A 19,127-nucleotide genomic window follows, 5' to 3' on the forward strand; every position below is an offset into this window, starting at 1 on the left:
TACCACTGTAACTACGGTAGTGCTGCTAGAGGAAGCAATGGGACTTTCCCCCCTCTCCCCTCCTCCCTGCACCCTGAAATTGGCTCAGGTTTTCTAAGAGACTGCCCTGGGCAGGGGTGACAAGCTGGTTTCTCACGACAACCACCACTTTACATCTCCCCTTCAGCCTCCAATAAAGGGAGGAGTTCTACATCAACTGGGAGCCTCCTCTCTCCTCTCGTTCTTCCTGGATACCGAGAAAGAAAGTGCCCCTTTCCTGTCCAGTCTTGAAATATGGACTTAGCAGCAGTCCACTGGTAGCTACAGGTGACAACTTGGTCTGTGGGCCTTGAATCTGGACAACTGCCATTTGTCCCTGACAGATGTTCCAAATTCTGCAGGCAGAGCTGAAAATACAGGTCCCCTTCTAGAGATGCTCCAAATGAGTTATAAAGAAGCCGTATAATTTAAGTATGCAGAGCTTTATTTTAATCGTCATACCACTTCTTCGTGTAATAATTTTCCAGGCTTATCTAACTTATTTCCTAAAATCTAAAAAAGCCCCCCCACCCTCCAACAAGCACTACAATAAAATATTAAAAACTGTTTACAGTAAGTATTACAATAAATTATAACATTCTTTTAAAACTGCTTAAAGCATATCACATATAAACAGCAGTGTGAAAGGTGAGATTGCATTTCCTTTAAAGGAATTTGAGACGTGTTTGACCATCGCTTCTCCCAGGGTCTTTTTCGTAGGTTAGACGTCTTTTTTTCAGTTGTGGTAACTGGGTGCATTTTAAACCTGCTGTAGGGGGGGAAATGTGTAGAAGTGAGCAATTACCTAGTAGGCATTATGCAGATCTAACTCATTAATCCCATCTAGCAGTAAGAAAAAGTCTGCATGCTTAGGCATTTAAAGGAATGATCTAGCCAAAATGGAGCACTTTAAGTTCCATTTATTTCAGTTTGAGAGGGTTTAGCTTCTATTTAACTCCCATTGGATTAATTAAAGTGCTTACTGTTGGCTACGTTGTGCCCTGAATTTCTGTCTTAAAAAGGAATGAATTCCTTGCTAAAGCAATGGCGTGTAAGAGCTTAAAATGGAGACAAGGTTACAACATTGAAATGGCATCTTGGATTGTGTAATTATGGGCTTTAACACTATACTATTTATTTCTTTAAGTTATTTCTCTTCCTTTACAAAGCTCAGAGCTGCTTACATTTGCTAATTTTCAACCATGGTGCAGCATTCGAGTGTTTCTAGGGCATTGACTGATATATTCCTTTTTAAATAAAAGGTTTTTAACCAAATTTATTAACGTGTTCAGCTGCACAAATTCAACATTATTAAGGGGGAAATGTTTATAAATGAAGCTTACAGCTTCACATGAGGAAGAATGCATCAATAATAAATGTTAAGATTAATATGCCCAGAGAAGCAAGGGACCAGTGAAGCACAGTAAGAATGTCAAACTGGCTGAACACTTAAAGGCTTTGTCGTAAGAGGCTATTTTCCATGGTTGAACACCTAATTAATACCTGGTCATTCCACAGATCTCAACTTTTTTTAAAAAGAAAATGTGTATTTTTATTGAGCATTTCAGTGCTCAACAAAGCAGTAGATTTAGCTAGAAAATAAGTATAAAAAGAGAGTGCAGGAAAGTATAGTTACTCAACTTTAATCCATGAGGGCCAGTTGAAAGCATTGTTTACAACTCTCATAATCACCCTAATTTCCCTAAGGTTCAACAATATGAGCAACACCACAGATTTCAATTAACTTTTCCTCTGTTCAGAGGAAGCTTCCCTTAATGTAAGCCTGAAGCATCATCATGACAGAATCAAATACATTCAAATATTTAGGGTTAAGACTAGGCCCACCAATTCATTCTGTAGGAATGGCCAAACATCCCATTACACAAAAGGGCTGCTCATGGTTCTGAGAATATTTCCATAATTTTGAGCAATAGCAGATGAAAGGGCACAGAGCTATAAGAAAAAAAATTAAGGAAAAGCTATTTTTCACTTAATCAGAAAAGAGTGGCAGCAAAGAGTGCTTTGTGGTTTTACTATACCTGCTGAAACGCATTCTCTTCGATTAGATGATAACACATTGGGACTTTTCTTTCTTGTGTACTCTCCTGTTATTGGAAAGTCCAAATTAAAGAATCTATCTGGAGTAGATAACGCTTTGCTGAAACTTGAATCATGGGGAGATGAATCCATTGCTAGCACGGATGACTGGTTACCCCAAAACATCTCCTCAAACTGAAATTTTGGACCACTATATCCTGTCGCACCAAGTTCTCCTAGAAAACTCAGAGAGCTCTGCTGGATTGGACAATCTTCTCTGCCAGAGACAAGATGCCAAGAAGATTTGGAATCCTTGCTAGATTTACATTGCTTTACAAGTGGCTGCTTTTTCACCTCCAGTACATTTTCAATATCTTGATGAGCAAGCTTTTGGCCTGCAGCTTTTGAACAGTACATTCTGTTTTGCGCGCCATTTTCAAGATACGTATTTGTTCCACCCAGGTTGTACGCTAAATATGGCATTGTAGCTTCAAAGTTAATATGGGGACATCCTTTCAGATCATCTGGTGGTAGCAGTGATGAAGTTGTTCTTTTTTCCACTTCCATTTTTTTCGCGAATGGAATGTACTGTTGCTGCTCTATGCCTGTATTATCCCGTAAGGAACAAACTTTTTCCTGGTATAGTGCCCTTAAGCTGCTGTGCTTTCCACCTGATTTCAGAGGAGTATAAGACTCATTTTGGTAGTAAACTGGGGAACATTTTTTGCTGTTGTGTACTTCACCGTAGTTTCCAAAACATTCAGTAAAGGGATTGTGTCCTTGAAAGCCAGATAACACTGCCTTGGGAAAGGGAATTTCATAGCAAGAGCTGATAGAGCCCTTTATGTTATTTTGAATTGACACAGTTTCTTCTGGAAGTTTTGGCTTTGCTGGAGGGTTCAAGATGTACAGTGATGTGATGTCACTAAAGTGCTGGAATGGAAGAAGCAGATTCAAGTCCACACCACTAGAAATACAGGAAGCTTTTATTGCCACAGCATTTTCAACTATTAAGTGATAGGGAATACACCAATCTGAATGCACATAAAAATGACATCACCATCAAAACCTCAAAGGGGAAACTGAATTTATATGAAGATTTAATGCTCTAGTTCAAGTATAAAATTCTATTGGCTATCAAATCAAGACTTAGGATGGCATGTTGAACACAGTGCTGGTGTATTAGCACATCTTAAGGTGGCATAAACAGGATTTCACCTTGAAATATCCAGTAACACTAGGGTGGCAGCTGCCTGGCAAATGCAACACAGCATCATCACATTATACATTCACACACGAGAAAAAGAGCAAGACAATTGCAGGATTCCTAAAACTATGGCCTAAAATGGTATAGTTTTTGGTATAGTTGCCACAGGATAAATCACTGCTTGCATCTGTTAATGGCAACATCTCATTGTGGTATAGTTGCCAATGGAAAACCACAGCTGAAGACCCACACTTTAATGGCAACATTCGTAACCCATTAAAATGTAATAAAATGTAATAAAAGAGGTACATCAGGGCTACCAATACAGGTGTGGGAGATGTCTTGTTAACAATATTAACAAGAAATTACAAACATTATTGTTGTGTCCTAACTATGCTGCAGCAACCAAACTATGGGAACAACACAGAATTAGGTTTATATCAGTGTATGTCAACACTTTTGATATGGAACCTTTTATAAATGGGTTTGCAAGAGGCCGGGTTGGTCCAAGACATCTAGACTCCTGAGGTGAATCACAAAACGGTGTCTCCCCACTGGCAGTGAAGAAGGGGTGAGTGAAGATCTACACTGGAAATAATGGTGTGTGTGTGTGTGTTTCAAATCAACCTTACCCAATGGTTGCACCCACAGGAGGAGGGGAAGGAGCCCACTCATGCTGGGTCAAGAGATCCCCAGAGGACAGCCCTCACCATTTCCTTCCTAGAGTCGAAGGAGACCGAGGGGCCGCAATAGAGGCAGCATTCAGAGGGGGCCTGCCAAAGAGGCAAACGATCCGGCCTCTAAAGAGTGTGCAGCAGCCACCACCGCCGCCACCGCCACCACCAATACATTTATTGGAGTCTGCTGCCCCTATGGATCTTGCCACCTGAGGCAGTCATCTCACCTTGCCTCATGGATGGGCCGGCCCTGGCAAGGGACATGCAGCATTCACAGAACAGTATTGCCAATTTACTTTAAATTGCAGGTTTTTGAAGCTGGCTTGCATTATAGATACACATATAATACAGATCAAGTTGTAAAAAAACAAATTCAACGTCAGGAATTTTTCTTGTCACCCTTCTGCTTCAAAATTATATAGGTGGCAACTGTTTTGCACAAGGGTTCCATTTCTGGCCCCCGTGTGTGTCAGCAGAGTGTGCATAAACCTGCTCTGCCACACCCCCATTCCGCCCTCTTCCATATCCAAAAGGACCCACACATTGGCAGTCATGCATCAATTGGACACAATGGCATAGCGGGGGGAGGGGCAGGGGGGCATTGCCCCAGGTGCAAAATTTTAAGGGGACCAACCAGGCATCCACACACAGGTGCCGGCTTCCATGAGGATCCTTGCCCTACCTTGTTGAAGGCAGCAGAGCAGCTCAGGCCCACAATGAGCCAGCACAAATGGAGGGAAGCAGGTAAGGGGTGACTCTAGTGCGGCCTGGCCCAGCACTCCTCTCTGTGGGCATTGGGGGGATTTGCCTGCCAAGGGTCATGTTGGCCGGCCAGGCTCCCACCTGCATGGGCAGGCAGGTAGTGCAGTGTGGCCCTGCTTGGCTCAGGCGAGGCACCCCAGTGGTGTCAGTGGCTTGCTTGCCCTGGGTGCCGCAACCCATGCTACGCCACTGATTGGACACACCTGAAGTACCGGATTATTGCATAAAAACACTTGCATAAACACATATAAACAGTCACACACAGTGCACAGGACATGCTAGGGTCCTGAATATCTGACCTTCAGAACTTTCTCAGGCACTTCAGGCAGAAGTGCATGAAGCTGGTCAAAAGTTGCTGACAGAAGCCACTCCAGTGAAGAGCTTTTCTTTAACATGACTTGAGCCACTAGAGGATTCATGCACGGAAATGTAAACAAGGATTTCTCTTCCTGAGGGGAAAAACCAGAATTAACTTTGTTATGTTTTCAAGGACAGTTGCAAGTGATGTTTGCTTTGTTTTGACTTCAAAGGTTTATGAGTTTGCTAACTGATTGCTGCAAAGTAGGATAAAAGAGGTTTCCTGGGGCCAGAATGCCTACAAATGATCCTTAACGATTAGCGGGCCAAGTTAGCAGGCACATCTGCTGTTAGAGAGGCTACAAGTAAATGGGCCACAATGACTAAAAAATAGCTGAAGACGCCTCTGGAAGGCAAGAGCCATTTTGGCAAAGGCAATCCTTTTTATTTTCCACTGCTCAAGCTGATGTTACCTACCTTTGAGAGTGGAAATAAGCAAAGACTGGGCTTTTTGAACAGAACAAAGAAAGAACCAGAGAGCTAGTTTTTCGAAAGTGTTGTTTGAAAACTGCCTATCTGGGGATCCGATGTAGGGCAGCAGAGTTTACCATTTGTAGGAGTTAAACTCTCCTTGTAAGGAGAGGAGGAAACCAGCTGCTACCATCAGCCCCAACCAACATTGCCAATGATCAGGGGTGATGGGAGGCTGGGAGGTTGTACTTCAGCAACATTTTGGAGGGCCAAAGGTTCCCTTTTTGTTTAAGAGAAACACACCTCTGACGGCAAGACGGAAAGCCAAGATTTGTCTAGCCATTCCTGAGGATGTCTTTGAGAAGTCATCAAAATGTGGTCAGCAATCTGACGAACCAAAAGGGCTGTCTCTTCAACTCCTGGTGTAAGAACCACCTAAAATGTTGTTATAAATTCAGAACAGAGATTACATAAAGCGGAACAAAACAACAAGAGTCCTTGGCAATTTAATGCCCAGGTTGATGCTGCATGTTAACAATCTCAGCATAGACACAACATTAAGATAACCAAGGCCTCGGTTACCAATTTTCCAGTAAGCTCTATATGCGGAGCTGCCACATTAAAAAATTCTACCCCAGCTATATCGGGCAACAGCCTGAACTAAGAATTTACATTTGTTTTCATTTATTTTCCAAGTAGAACATCAGGAGCTTAACTAGGATTTTTAAAAACAACTCATGCAGGTATCCGCTCACATGCCTTGCCAGTACTTAATTAGCATTATAGAATGAACAAATTAAAGGCAGTGACAAACACAAAAGGGAATGGCTACTTGTATGAACAGGAAAGACCAATGTTTCTTTTCATATATGAATTCAAATACATGTACAGTGGTGCCTCGCTTAACGAATGCCCTGCTTAACGAAAGGTTTTTTCTAGTGGAGGTTGCCTCGCTAGACGAATTCGTTTGATGAAAAATTTGTCTAGCGAATCACAGTTTCCCATAGGAATGCATTGAAATTCAATTAATGCGTTCCTATGGGCAAAAAAAATTCAAAAAAAATTCAATGCATTCCTATGGGATTCGCTAGATGAATTTTTCGTTATAAGAAAAGACCCGTGGAACGAGTTAAATTTGTCTAGCGAGGCACCACTGTATACTGTATTACTCTGTTCCAATTCGAATGGAGGGGGGAAATGGATTAACAGCTAAAATATGCTCAAATGTGGTCAAGCCCTATAGAGAAACTATAGTAATTTAACAGCTTAATGTACTCTGCAGTAACTAAAGCTAGGCATTAAGATCATATCACACCTGTGATAGCAGCTACCCTGGTTCCCAGGACATTTGAGGATGCCCCTTAAAACCACCATCATATCATAGAATACATGTGGACACACGCTCTCATTTTCTGTCTGTCTAGGGCAGGCATGACCAAACTTGGCCCTCCAGCTGTTTTGGGACTACATCTCCCATCATCCCTAGCTAACAGGACTAGTGGTTAAGGGATAAGGCAGGGGTCAGCAAACCTTTTCAGCAGGGGGCCAGTCCACTGTCCCTCAGACCTTGTGGGGGGCCGGACTATATTTTGATGAACAAAAATGAATGAATTCCTATGCCCCACAAATAACCCAGAGATGCATTTTAAATAAAAGCACACATTCTACTCATGTAAAAACACGCTGATTCCCGGACTGTTCACGGGCCAGGTTTAGAAGGCGATTGGGCCGGATCCAGCCCCCGGGTCTTAGTTTGCCTACCCATGGGATAAGGGGAGGATGGCCCAAGGGAAGGGGGAACAAAAGCAACCAGAGGTGGTGCCCATGGGGCCCTCTCTCTAAATTCCAAATATGTTCACAACAGCCCAAAAATGTTGATAATCCTTAATTCTTCTAGAATAAATATAAGAAGCCTGCAACTTACATGCATTTAACTTGTGTGCATTCAGTTTTACGTGTGTCATTGTGGCCAAAAAAATTAAAAAATAAAAGGGGGTGAGGTTCCAGGGAAAATGTCTTCCCACCATTGTACCTAATATGTTTTGACTATACATGATTTTGGCTTTAGCTGCGATCCCTGGAACATAACCCCCCAAGTAAGATGCAGGTTTACTGTACTTCCTAAACAAAATAATGTGAAATTTGAGAAAGATTGAAAAGAGACAGTGATCACTTCATCATCATTGTAGGCACACAGCAAGATATAAAGACAAAGACAAACATAATATATATATATATATATATATATATATATATATATATATATATATAATAAATCTCAATTTCAAAGTAAGTAATCGGGGTGGGGGGCAGAGGGAGGTGAAGAAAAACCTAAAGAATTTACATTAATAATGGATTGCTAAATTGTGATAACTGAGCTTGCTGACCTCTAGTGGTAACATGGCATTAGGTACTTCTGTTCAGACCACAGTGTTTTTTCCTACTGTCACATGCCAGAATTATTTGAAACTTATGTGCCAGCTACAATGTACAGAGCCTGGGCAGTGCAAACAAGCAATACTTGTGACAATAGAAGATTGCGGAAGCTTGTGTGATATAAATTTGCCACAAGATTACTCAGCAGAGTGATTTTAGACTGCTGGCCGTGGCTGATGGTTGACAGAGCAATTCCTCTTCTTCTTCTTCTTCTTCTTCTTCTTCTTCTTCTTCTTCTTCTTCTTCTTCTTCTTCTTCTTCTTCTTCTTCTTCTTCTTCTTCTCCTCCTCCTCCTCCTCCTCCTCCTCCTCCTCCTCCTCCTCCTCCTCCTCCTCCTCCTCCTCCTCCACCACCACTAGGGAAATGGGCGAGTTTTGGCTCTGGCCCCAATTCCAAAATGTCCTATTTGGGGACCTTACACAGGCTGCTACTGGTAGGAAAGCGCAAACAGAAGTGTGCACATCAGTGTCCTTTCAGCAAGTACATCAGTGGAAGAACCCAGCAGACCAAGGCAGGAGGCCACCTCTGCTACATTCTAACTCCCACCAGCAGCATGGAGCAGGGCTTAGAATTGCCCTGTACATTTACTTATTGAAAGAGTATACTTTTGGATTGCATCTGCACCTTCTTCCTGCACTTCTGCTTGTGTTTTGTAGCACACATTTGGGAATGTAGGGTATGTCACAAGAAAATTCAATCTGCACTGGTGCCAACTAGCTATGTAGAAAAGTGAGAAATCCAGCACTCCAGGAATCAGGTACTCTCATTCTAAGCCTTCAGCCCCGCAAATGAGAACCAAATGATTGGGGTGGGGGAAGCCAAGTGATGACATAAGAAACACAGCTTTATACAGACTCCATTGAAAACTGTGGCCACGTTCACTTGTAAAACAAAGCTATGGTTTATCTTAACTATAGTTTGTTGAACAAGGCAGGATCAGTCTTTGGAGTCTTGTTTCACCTAATGTTGGTTTCTGTTTGCTAATCACTTTTGCCGCATTTCTCTCTAGACAGGTGAGCATCTTGAGGTGGGGCACCAACACTAACCAGGATTATGCTTGCATAGTGAGTTTAAATGCAACAAAAAACCATGATTGGCACAAGCTGCAATTCATAAGCCAACTTCAAACAGTGGTTTTATATTCCAATTTGTTGATCACTAACAAGTCATAGTTAATTGGTGAGGATAGGTTTGGGTGTGCAAACAGACCATATCTTAGCACAGGGGTCCCCAAACTACGGCCCCCGGGCCGGATGCGGCCCAATCGGCCTTCCAATCCGGCCCGCGACGACTCCCGCCGCCCGCTGCCGCCGCCCGCTCTCACAGCGCGCGGCGCAGCGACGATCTAAAAAAATCGGCAAAAAATCGCCGAAAATCCTTTGTGCGCATGCGTATGGGCCTCTCCCGACCCGGAAGAGGTCATTTCTGGTGCACTTCCGGGTCGGGGGAGGCCCATACGCATGCGCACAAGCGATTTTTGGCGATTTTTTCCCGCCCGTGTGCGTGTGCGCATGCGCACGGGCGCGCACTCCCCCGCCCTCCGGCCCGCTGCGCGCGCACTCCCCTGCCCTCCGGCCCACCGCGCGGTCGGCGCGGCGGGCACCGGCCCGCCGCGCAGAAAGTCTGGGGACCCCTGTCTTAGCATTTCATGCTAACCAGGTTACTATCAGATCCCACACATCCTTTGAGATTCCTTTACAGCAGATATTAAAATCTAACCAATTTCCTATCTTTTGTCTGTGCATGAAGGACCAAATATTCTGCTAATGGAGTTTCATCAGCAACATTAACGAATATATTTTATGAAAACTACCTTTACATCAAAGTCTTCTGACTTCTGTGCAAATGAAACCAAGGCTGCATAAATCAAGGTTAGGTGATGCAGGGTCTTTCCAGCTAAGCTATACCTAAATAAAGTAGTATTTCATTACACTTAGTCAATATCTGTGTTCAAAATCTATGAAATATTGAACGTTAAGTTACCTGAACATTTGCAGGAGAAACAGTGTGATAATGTACACACAACATGAATATTCTTTCGATTTATCTCTTTTCATGAAATGTATGGTATATATTTGGCTTACACGGCATGTCAGAATCTTTCCCTATGTATCCTTACTTTGTTCCAATATTTTCCCTTTTTGTGCTATATGTATTTATTTTAAAACATTTATATACCACTTAATATCACTTATATACCACTTAAATAAAATTTCTAAGTGGTGTACAGTCAAAAATAGATTCACTGTTGTTATTATTATTCTTAACATATACAAAGGCTGCAATAAAAACCGAACAGGCAACTACAAGGTACAGTCAAAAATACCAAAGTTAAAAATGTAGGATTGTTCAGTAATTGCAAAATTGACAAATGCATCCAGCTAAGTCTTACTCAGAGCAGGCCTGCTGAAATTAGTCATGCCCACTGACTTCAGTGGGTCAACTCCCATTAAGACTTAGTTGGATTCCATCCATGAGAATAAAAGCAAGATATCTCAGAATGGGGTAGCATTCATATAACCCAGTCTTCTCTCCATAACCTCACAAGGAAAGAGCATTTAAGGTGGCTATTTCTGTCTGATCTGAAGAAAGTCAGACTACACCAAGAAAGTGAACGTGGATGCAGAAAGGACCCAGTTCTCTTGTAAATAATTAGTGAGGAATAACATCTTTATAGTGACTGGCTAGGCTGCAATTTTAAGAGGCCTGCACCTCTTAACATGCTGCTATCCAGCTCCCGATCAGCAGCAGTCAAAGCATTTTTGTTAAGGCATGTGCAGCAATCAGACCCGTAACCAGCAATTTTGTGGTGAGGGCAACAGAGGATACACAGGATAAATAACTTAACTATAACATGGTTAAATTCCGTTATTCCGCTGTATGAGGTATTAATTAAATAAACATTTTAAAGTGTCTAGTGTTGGCTATATCAGTGCTTGCAGTCATTTGCCAGAATTTTGGAAGGTAGGAACAGGTATGTTTTAAACAACAGGTAAACTGCAGTTTCCATACTGAATATTCAGGAGAAAGGTCTAGAGTAGGGATATCTAACTCCCAAGAGACTGCGATCTACTCACGGGGGGAGGGGGGGTCAGTTCAAAGTTGTTGAGCTTTTTTTATGGAGGAAAGCCCCATTATTAAGATCAAAATGTAAGACTTGAGTAAAAACTCTGTCTTCCATTCCAGCGATTATGCGAAAATGGAGGGAGGGGGAGGGGCCAGGTGCTCTTAGGCCAACGCAAAGGAAAAGGAGCCAGTTGGCCTGTTGGACATCCCTGGTCTAGAGGATCTCCTCCATTACAGCTACAGCCTTGGCAGAAATATTGCAAATTTGAGCTTTCACTTCTTAAAAAAAGATGGCATACTTCTAAACCTCATGAACTAGGGTCAAACAAAAGATATGAACTTACTCTGAATTTAATCTTTCTTGGGAGTATAAAATAATCCAACAGGAGCTGTACTGGAGTGACAGCACCACAAGCCGTAACACAATACTATCAGAAGATTTTTCATAACCAAGTTCTTCCATGTTCTGCAACAAAATAAGTATAAAGTGTAAGGGCGTTTGTTGGCTTCTCACGAGTAAGAGGCTTCAAACTCCGTAGCTGGTTTTTACAGAGTTTTATTATATACATATGTACATGACAGAGCTAAAAAGTCCATGACTGTCTAGTTCGAATCAGAATCCGGTAGTGGCGCACGTCTAGATTGGCACCAACAAAGGAACCTGGGAGCCCTTAGCTTCCGACGTTTGTCCCCCCTGCACTCCTGGGGTGAAGGGGCGGGGACGTTGCCTCCCCCCCCCGAACTACTAAACTGTTGGGCAGGTTCTCTGGTTGCTGATACTTCTCCCTCTACAGCGCTCAGGTCCGACCTTCCCCACTGCTCCTGTGATCTGTCAGCATCCCCTGAGCTCTCCTCCACTATGAGAGCCTCAGGGTGATGTTCTGAAGCAGCAGCGTCTCGGAGCCCTTCCACTGACCCGCTGGGCTCCCTGCTGATTACTGGTGGTCCCCTGTCATAAAGCAAGGAGCTGATTATATATGCAAGACTATAGCTATCATCGAAAATGGTTGAAGCACAGGATTTCATTCCTAATTTGGAAAGTGAGTTTCACTTTCTATAAAGCAGGGATAATTAAGCTAAGGTGTGCTTTGAGATTTGTATTACAGATGCCTATTAAATCGTAGCAGAACCAGTGAGTGTGCCTTAAATGTTTCAAATGTCATGAATCTCTTAAACTATGCAACTAATTCATGCATGATTAAAGTGTGGATTAGAAGAAAAAAAGAACCACCAATATTTTTGCTTCTGCATGAGTATTACCGTATCTTTTCGTGTACAAGACAATGTTCTCTTTTCCTTTTAAAAAAATTAGGAAAAATCGGGCGTCATCTTATACATGGATTGCTAAACAACTCAAGGGTAATCTCCCCCTAGAAAAGCTCAACAACTCAAGAAATACTGATTTCTTAATTTGGGGTTCAAAAAATAGGGGTCGTATTACACATGGGGGTGTCTTATGGTTATTACCCCTCCATTTATCTGAGGTTTGTAATTTTACAGGCTCATAGGTTTGCCTGACAGGCTCATAGCTTTGCCTGTTTCTGTACTCAGTTAATTGGCAGACCAGAGTGAGAACTTCTGCACTCAAGTCCGCCAACCAGGCTCCACCCCCTTGGCACCCCATGATTGGCAATTTAGCCTTGGTGGGCTATTCTGCCCTGTAATGTGGCCAGTGGGGGACTTTACAACTGTCATCCGCTGGGACTTGATTCCTTGCTACGAGGGAAATGGAGGACAGCCTGTGAGGGGGTGCCAATGCTGTCAACCCAGAGCAGGGTAAGTGGCCATCTCTGTACTCACTTATCTAGCAGTAATTTTCACTGACTCTATAAGGTTCACTTCTGAGTAGATATGCAGAGGATCATAGAGCAAATTACACGATATATTTAGTAAGTATACAACAGAAGAAGCAAACAGATTATAAAGATTTACGTATTATTTACGTATTATTTGACATATTCTCATGTTAACTTATTACTAAGCTGTGAAACATCTTAGACCCCCTTCAGTGTCCAGGACAGCATAAAACTTCACATATACGCAAGGGAAAAATCTTTAACAGCCACATATTTTTACCTGAATAACGATAGCAGTGCATTCATCTACAGTCATCACGATGTAACGGTCCGTGCTTCCAAAGAACTGTAATGCCTCACAGCACTTCCTCTCAATAAATGTAATATTGTACCTGTACAGATTAGTCCCTGTTAGTAGACCAGCTGTGTAAATCTCAGTAACCCAAATGAAATATTTAAAATTGTGCTCTTCCTGCACTGAATGTTCCAGTGTTATTTCTCATGGCAGTCTTTCTTTGCCCATGTCATCTGGTCCTGCTAAGTTCTAAGAGGACTTTCCTCATCTCTCCTGCACCCCACACCTCTGCCAGTTCATTGCCTGCTACTGAATCACCCGACAAAAGGCTAGGGCATACAACCCCACCACCACCACACCAACTGGAAGAAATTATATTTTGCTTGTATTTTAATTGGGGGGGATCTAATTTACACTTCTGAAAACAATATGCAAACCAGACAACAGCCATCATCAGAAATTCACATTCTCCGAATTTTGCAGTACAGTCGTACCTCGGGTTGCGAACACCTCAGGTTACGAACAACTCAGGTTACGAACTGCGCAAACCCGGAAGTATTTTCGTGGCGCGTTCGATTTGCGCATGCGCGAAAATAGCGCTTTGCGCATGTGCAAAATGGCGGTTCAGGTTACGAACTTTTCGGGTTACGAACTGCGACCCGGAACGGATCGCGTTCGTAACCCGAGGTACCACTGTACAACCAACCTAGGTGTCGCATATATTAAGGGTAAAAGTGCATAAAAACCACAGATTAGTGAAAATGACATACAAAAATGCATTATATTATTAGTAACTGCTTGCATAAATGTGTAATTAGTGAAAAAATCTATAGGAAAATGTGCTTGTTAGGATAAATTTGCACCAAAACGCTGGCAATGTTTTAAAATGCAAATTGTTGAGGAATTGTGGAAAACTGAATTTAGCCTTGGAAAAATGAGAAGCTGTGGGCTTCCGGTTCAGCGCCAGCGCCGATCGGCGGGGTTTCGTCTCGTCTCCGAGGCGACCCGTCTCTGCTAGGAGTGGGGAGGGCAGCGAGAGCGACGCTGCGCCCCTTAGAACCCCGGGAAGAGCGTCCCGGGGCGAATTTTGTTCGACAGAGCCCCAATCCGGACTCCCCAACTCTCCGGCAAGCTCTAATAAGAGCTCCGGAGTGAGGAGGGTAGAAGTCGCGGGGGCCATTTTGAACGACAACGTTACCCTAGCGGAGAGAAGCTTCAAGCCGAAGGCGGAGAGCGCTGGATTCTTTTGAAAAAACGATTCGGAAACAAGATTGTAAGTAATCTCAAAATTTGGACTATAAATTAATTTGGATTTGGGAGAGAGGGGGAAAAATGGAAGCCACACACCCCCCACCGGCAATTTAAGAAACAGTAAATAGAAACCCGAAGCCGTAAACAGAAGAATTTAATTTAAAGGGTTCCCTCAAAGGCATTAAAGAGGATCTCCCCTAGATGCAGGGTAAAAGGGGAGAAAGACTGTGGATGTGAATACCCTGCAGAAAGAGGAAAAGATCCAGAAAGACCTTTCTTTTCCCGGGAGCCGGCGGCCCAGACAATCCAGGGAGCTGATTGGATTTATAAGTGGAATTTTAGTTTTATTTTTATTTTTGGAATTTTTTGGTTTATATGCTTTTGAAATATGAGTTTGGACCTTACTTCTATGTATTAAGACTCGGAGAATGCAGCCAGCTTGTTAAAATGGAGTTGAGAAAACAAACTGTGACCATTTTCCACCCCATGTGACAAGTTTTGACCTTGACAGGATTGAACTATGTCAACAAAAAGGTATTCGCCTGAGTTCCAGCGGACTGTTTTGACCATCATGTGGGAAGTAAGAATAGGACTATGTCAAGATGAGACACAACAGCAAGAGTTAAAGCAACAATTCCAGATGGTGATGGCGGAATATGAATTCTTAGAGGATGAAGCTACTGAAACTGAGGAGGACGAGTGTGAGAATGACAGTGACAGTGATTTGGAGGATTTTGACAATGACGGGGACTGTGATTTGGAACGAAAAGATGAAGACGATGACTGTGATAATATAACACAAAATGAAGCTCACCACGAAAGAAAAGATGATTTTACTCTACAAAAAGTCAGGTGGAGTGCCCCTCCTTTGAGGGGGGTACGATTGGATTTACTGGAACTGCAGAATGCCCACAGGGAAGAGGAAAAAAATAATCAGAGAAGAGAAGAAACTCAGGGGTGTTGTATGGAGGCCTGGATGGCAAAATACTGTAAAAAGGGGGTGGGGTGAAGGGAGAGTGGGGTTGTGATTAATAGGATGGATTATTAGGATTAAAACTGGACTGCTGACTACGGAACTTGCTGGATTGGAGGGTTGGAGCCGGAAATTGGGGATGAAAGGTTAGATTGGGAATAGTTATAGTTTAAAAGTGAATTGATTTTGGAAAAAGGTGAAAATATGGAGGCTTATAGAGGGGAAAAAATCAGGCACGGGAAGAAAAATTGGAGTTTGATTTTTTAGTGATTTAGATATTTGGTGAAAATGATAATAGTCAAGTTTAAAAATAGTATAAGGTATAAAGGTAATTATTTTATAGATTAAGAAACTGTTGAAGAGGATAAAAAAGGGATGAAAACCGGGGAAGGGGGGAGGTCGGGGAAGCCCACAAAATATGGTTTATTAATTATGAGTGGAAAAAAGATTATTTTTGTTTTGTGTATTTTTTCTTTTTTGTCTTTTTTTTTCTTCTTTTTTCTTCTTTTTGGTATGAGAATAGATGGTTGGATGGATGCCTTCCTGCGCACTGCCCTGATTTCCTGGAGCTCTCTGGTGGCAGGGGGGGGGGCTTTGGGGCAGGGGAGGGGGAGGAGGACAGAAATCCAACCATAAATCCAACCATCTCTGACTGTTCATCTGCGTGGGATACTTCTGTGGCAGGGGAGGACCCATGGAGGGGGGTGGGAAGAAGGTGGAAAAGGTGTTCATGTATGTAGTGTTTTTTGTAATTTGTAAAATCAATAAAAATTATGTTAAAAAAAAGGAAAAATGAGAAGCTGTGAAAAACCTAAATTGACAAGATTTCTTCATCCTCGACGGGTCACATTTAATTGAGAAGTAGGTCGCAAGTGAGTATTAACATTCAATCCTTATTTAACAGCCACAGAGAACGGGGCTGTGGAGGAATTGCAAGCTATGACAATGGAAATGCAAAGAGAGTGCAAGAACCTCACTACTTACTTGGACTCCAGTAACTGAAGGATTTCTGGGGTACTGAGAAGGCCCTCAGATGTCAGAAAAACATATGGAATTGGCAGTTCCAGGAGAACACACCCAAAATTATCTGGAGAAACCTCTTCTAAAGAATATTATTATTGTTATTAAGATTTCTATACCACCTTTCATCCAAAGGTCTCAGTGCAGTGCATAAAAACCACAAGATAAAAGCACAATTAAGTAGTTAAAACGGAAAACAACAAACAATAACACACACCCCACACACACAAACACATTTAAAATGCTTTAGAATACTAAACAGCCAAAGCCCTGGTTGAAGAGGAGCGTTTTCGCCTGGCACCTAAAGATATATAATGGAGACACCATAGATATGCACATGATCATGCAGCTTTTAAGTGAACTGTGTCAGGCAGTCCTGGAATAAAATATCCTCTCAATTTACCGTATATAAAGTGATTTAAGGCAAACTACAATCTTTCAGCTTCAGCTACCAATCTGTACTATGAATACTGACATACTTTACAAGGTTGCTGTAAGGATTACTGCAATAATGTATAAGGAAAAGATTCAGATTGCTAAATTATGTTTTTTAAACCCCATTGGAGTTGACCAGCACAAAGCAATATATTTTAAAAAAAATGCTACATTAACACTATATATTAGTTTTCCCATTAGATCAGAGTATAGCACTAGTTCTTTTCTGCCTTTACAGCTGTATAGCGGGGCGGGGGGGGGGGGAGGAAACCCTGGGCACCATCTGATTTTATGCCACTTTCATTTCCGGGAGTCAATTTTATATAACCATTTGAAAAGATATTGGATCACTTTTTATGAAGCAAGCCCAAACATATTTGACTTTTATCATCAATTGGTATTTAAACATTCACTTACCAATCCCAAATGTTTCTGGAACAGCAGTTATGAAAGTTATGTAAGAAACATTCAGATTTTTGCAATTATCAAGCCAGCAGGATTTTTCTGAATAATTATACTCCACCACTAATGAAAAATGAGTCCAAGGGAAATCAGGTCCAATATTCTGATTATATACAACCACACAAGAGGATCTTTCCAAACTGCAAATGAAGCAAAGGTGTGGGAGTTTTAGTATGACTACCTTCAGTTACATCCTACAAATCCTTTCTGTAATAATTTCAAGACCCCAGTCTATTTTCTAATAATAAAGTATACTCACCTACTTATTACATCTTGGCTCTCTAGAAAAGTCCCTCTTTCCTCAGAATCTAAATACACAATTTTCAAGCCTGTTGGAAGACAGAGCAGCAAGTTAGCGACTCAAGTTAAAGGTTCATTTGAAGCTTTGGAAATTGTCATACGGCCAATAATAAACAATAATAACATTTGTCAGGTTCCATCAGACAAGAGAGTGTGAAAAATAGCAGCATATAGTAATTATATTTACTTTATCTTTAATATTTATATAAATGTACTGGGAAGTTCTCTGTTCTTTTTACATTTTGTGCACCAAGTTATTAATAATCTTTAAAGGGCATCTTCAGATGATCATCTGTTGTCTTAATGAGATATGAATGAGCATTTGTTTTCCATACATTCAGCTCCTTGGTGAGAGACAGCAAACAAATAGGAAACTTTTCCATTTGCAACACGTAGTTTCTGATTTCCTCTGGACCAGGAAACTCTGGTTACCAGCTTCTGAACAAGTCTGGATATTAAGCCAACTTCAAACCATAGCTTAATATCCTGGTTCTTCTGAAGCTGTTAACTATAGTTTGCCACCTGGACAAAATAGAAAAGCTCCTGCAAAGGAGCTGTGTGTCCTACGAAAAGTCTCATTCATATTTCATCCAAAGGCAGAAAGTATCATGCTGTAATGACTGTGAAGTGACCATCATTTGTATATCAGATTGCTTTCTAATGACCATCTAATGTTTCTACAGCAATTCAGAGGTGCCTGCTAAGTGGGTTTTGTTGAACTGGAAAGATTTATTAATTGAACGTTGATGGCTGGTAGCTAGGACATGCTCCACGACCTGAAGTGAGGGCTGGAGAAAGTTGCAGAGATTCAAGGGAAACCAACATATCTAGGTCTGAGATTTTCAGTTAGGAAGACTTTTGTTTGGCTTCAAGCGATGATCACACTTGCTTGTGGAGGAGCTGATGCAACTTTATATTCTACCGTAGTAGTCCTACCTGGCTCTCAATGCTCACTGTGCTTGTTTTTAAATAAACACCTATCATCACTGGCGGAGGAAGAGGAGTGCGGGGGGAGCAAACTGCCCCCGGCAGCACAATCCCAGTGGGGTGCCATCACGGCCGCCCCTCCGCCCCTCCCCAGGACATGCATCAGCCCCGGCCCCGCCTGCTCTCTGCCCCCCATGCCGGAGCATGAAGCTCCGCCACTGCCTATCATGAAATCACAGGTGTCTCTATCTTGTCCAAAAGGAAACTAAAACATAGAAATCATCACTGCTCAGAGAACTATACACTATATAATAATAGTTTCCAAAGCAATACAAAAAATAACATTTACCTTGCACTGTACTGATGGTGTTGATTAGCACATCTGTTTCTTCATCAAAACCCATTCTAGTCACAATTACTACCTGTAAATATATATATCATTTTAAAAACAACAACACAATGATCAGTCTGTATTTGATATTTAAAATATTTGAAAATAATTTGAGATAGTGGTAGATATTTTCAGGACCTGAGGATTAATCACAAGAAGCAAGAGTAATTTAGATTAAATATGAAAGTAGATTAATAGATGTAGAAAAAATAAGAAGCAAGACAATGCAAAAACTAGTATTTGTCGATGCTCAGTCCTAGACTTTGCTGAGCAGACTACTCTACCCCAAGGGTGGGGAATTATTTC

At 41.9% G+C, this 19,127-nt stretch overlaps 1 protein-coding gene across 1 annotated transcript; it reads right to left on the reverse strand.

The window, feature by feature from the left end:
* Window positions 1–595: 595 nt before the first annotated feature.
* Window positions 596–18,849, reverse strand: SHOC1 (shortage in chiasmata 1). Its single transcript, XM_035140972.2, has 11 exons — window positions 18,780–18,849; window positions 17,463–17,532; window positions 17,159–17,343; window positions 16,271–16,388; window positions 13,048–13,159; window positions 11,316–11,437; window positions 9,719–9,812; window positions 5,773–5,904; window positions 5,001–5,150; window positions 2,058–2,988; window positions 596–787 (listed from the first exon to the last, which is right to left on the reverse strand). Exons 1-11 carry the CDS (start codon window positions 18,832–18,834, stop codon window positions 684–686), a joined length of 2,073 nt encoding a protein of 690 aa, XP_034996863.2. The 5' UTR covers window positions 18,835–18,849; the 3' UTR covers window positions 596–683.
* Between the last annotated feature and the right edge of the window lie 278 nt (window positions 18,850–19,127).

Source organism: Zootoca vivipara, chromosome 16 (assembly GCF_963506605.1).
Source record: "Zootoca vivipara chromosome 16, rZooViv1.1, whole genome shotgun sequence".
In the NCBI taxonomy this organism is placed as follows: Eukaryota; Metazoa; Chordata; class Lepidosauria; order Squamata; family Lacertidae; genus Zootoca; species Zootoca vivipara.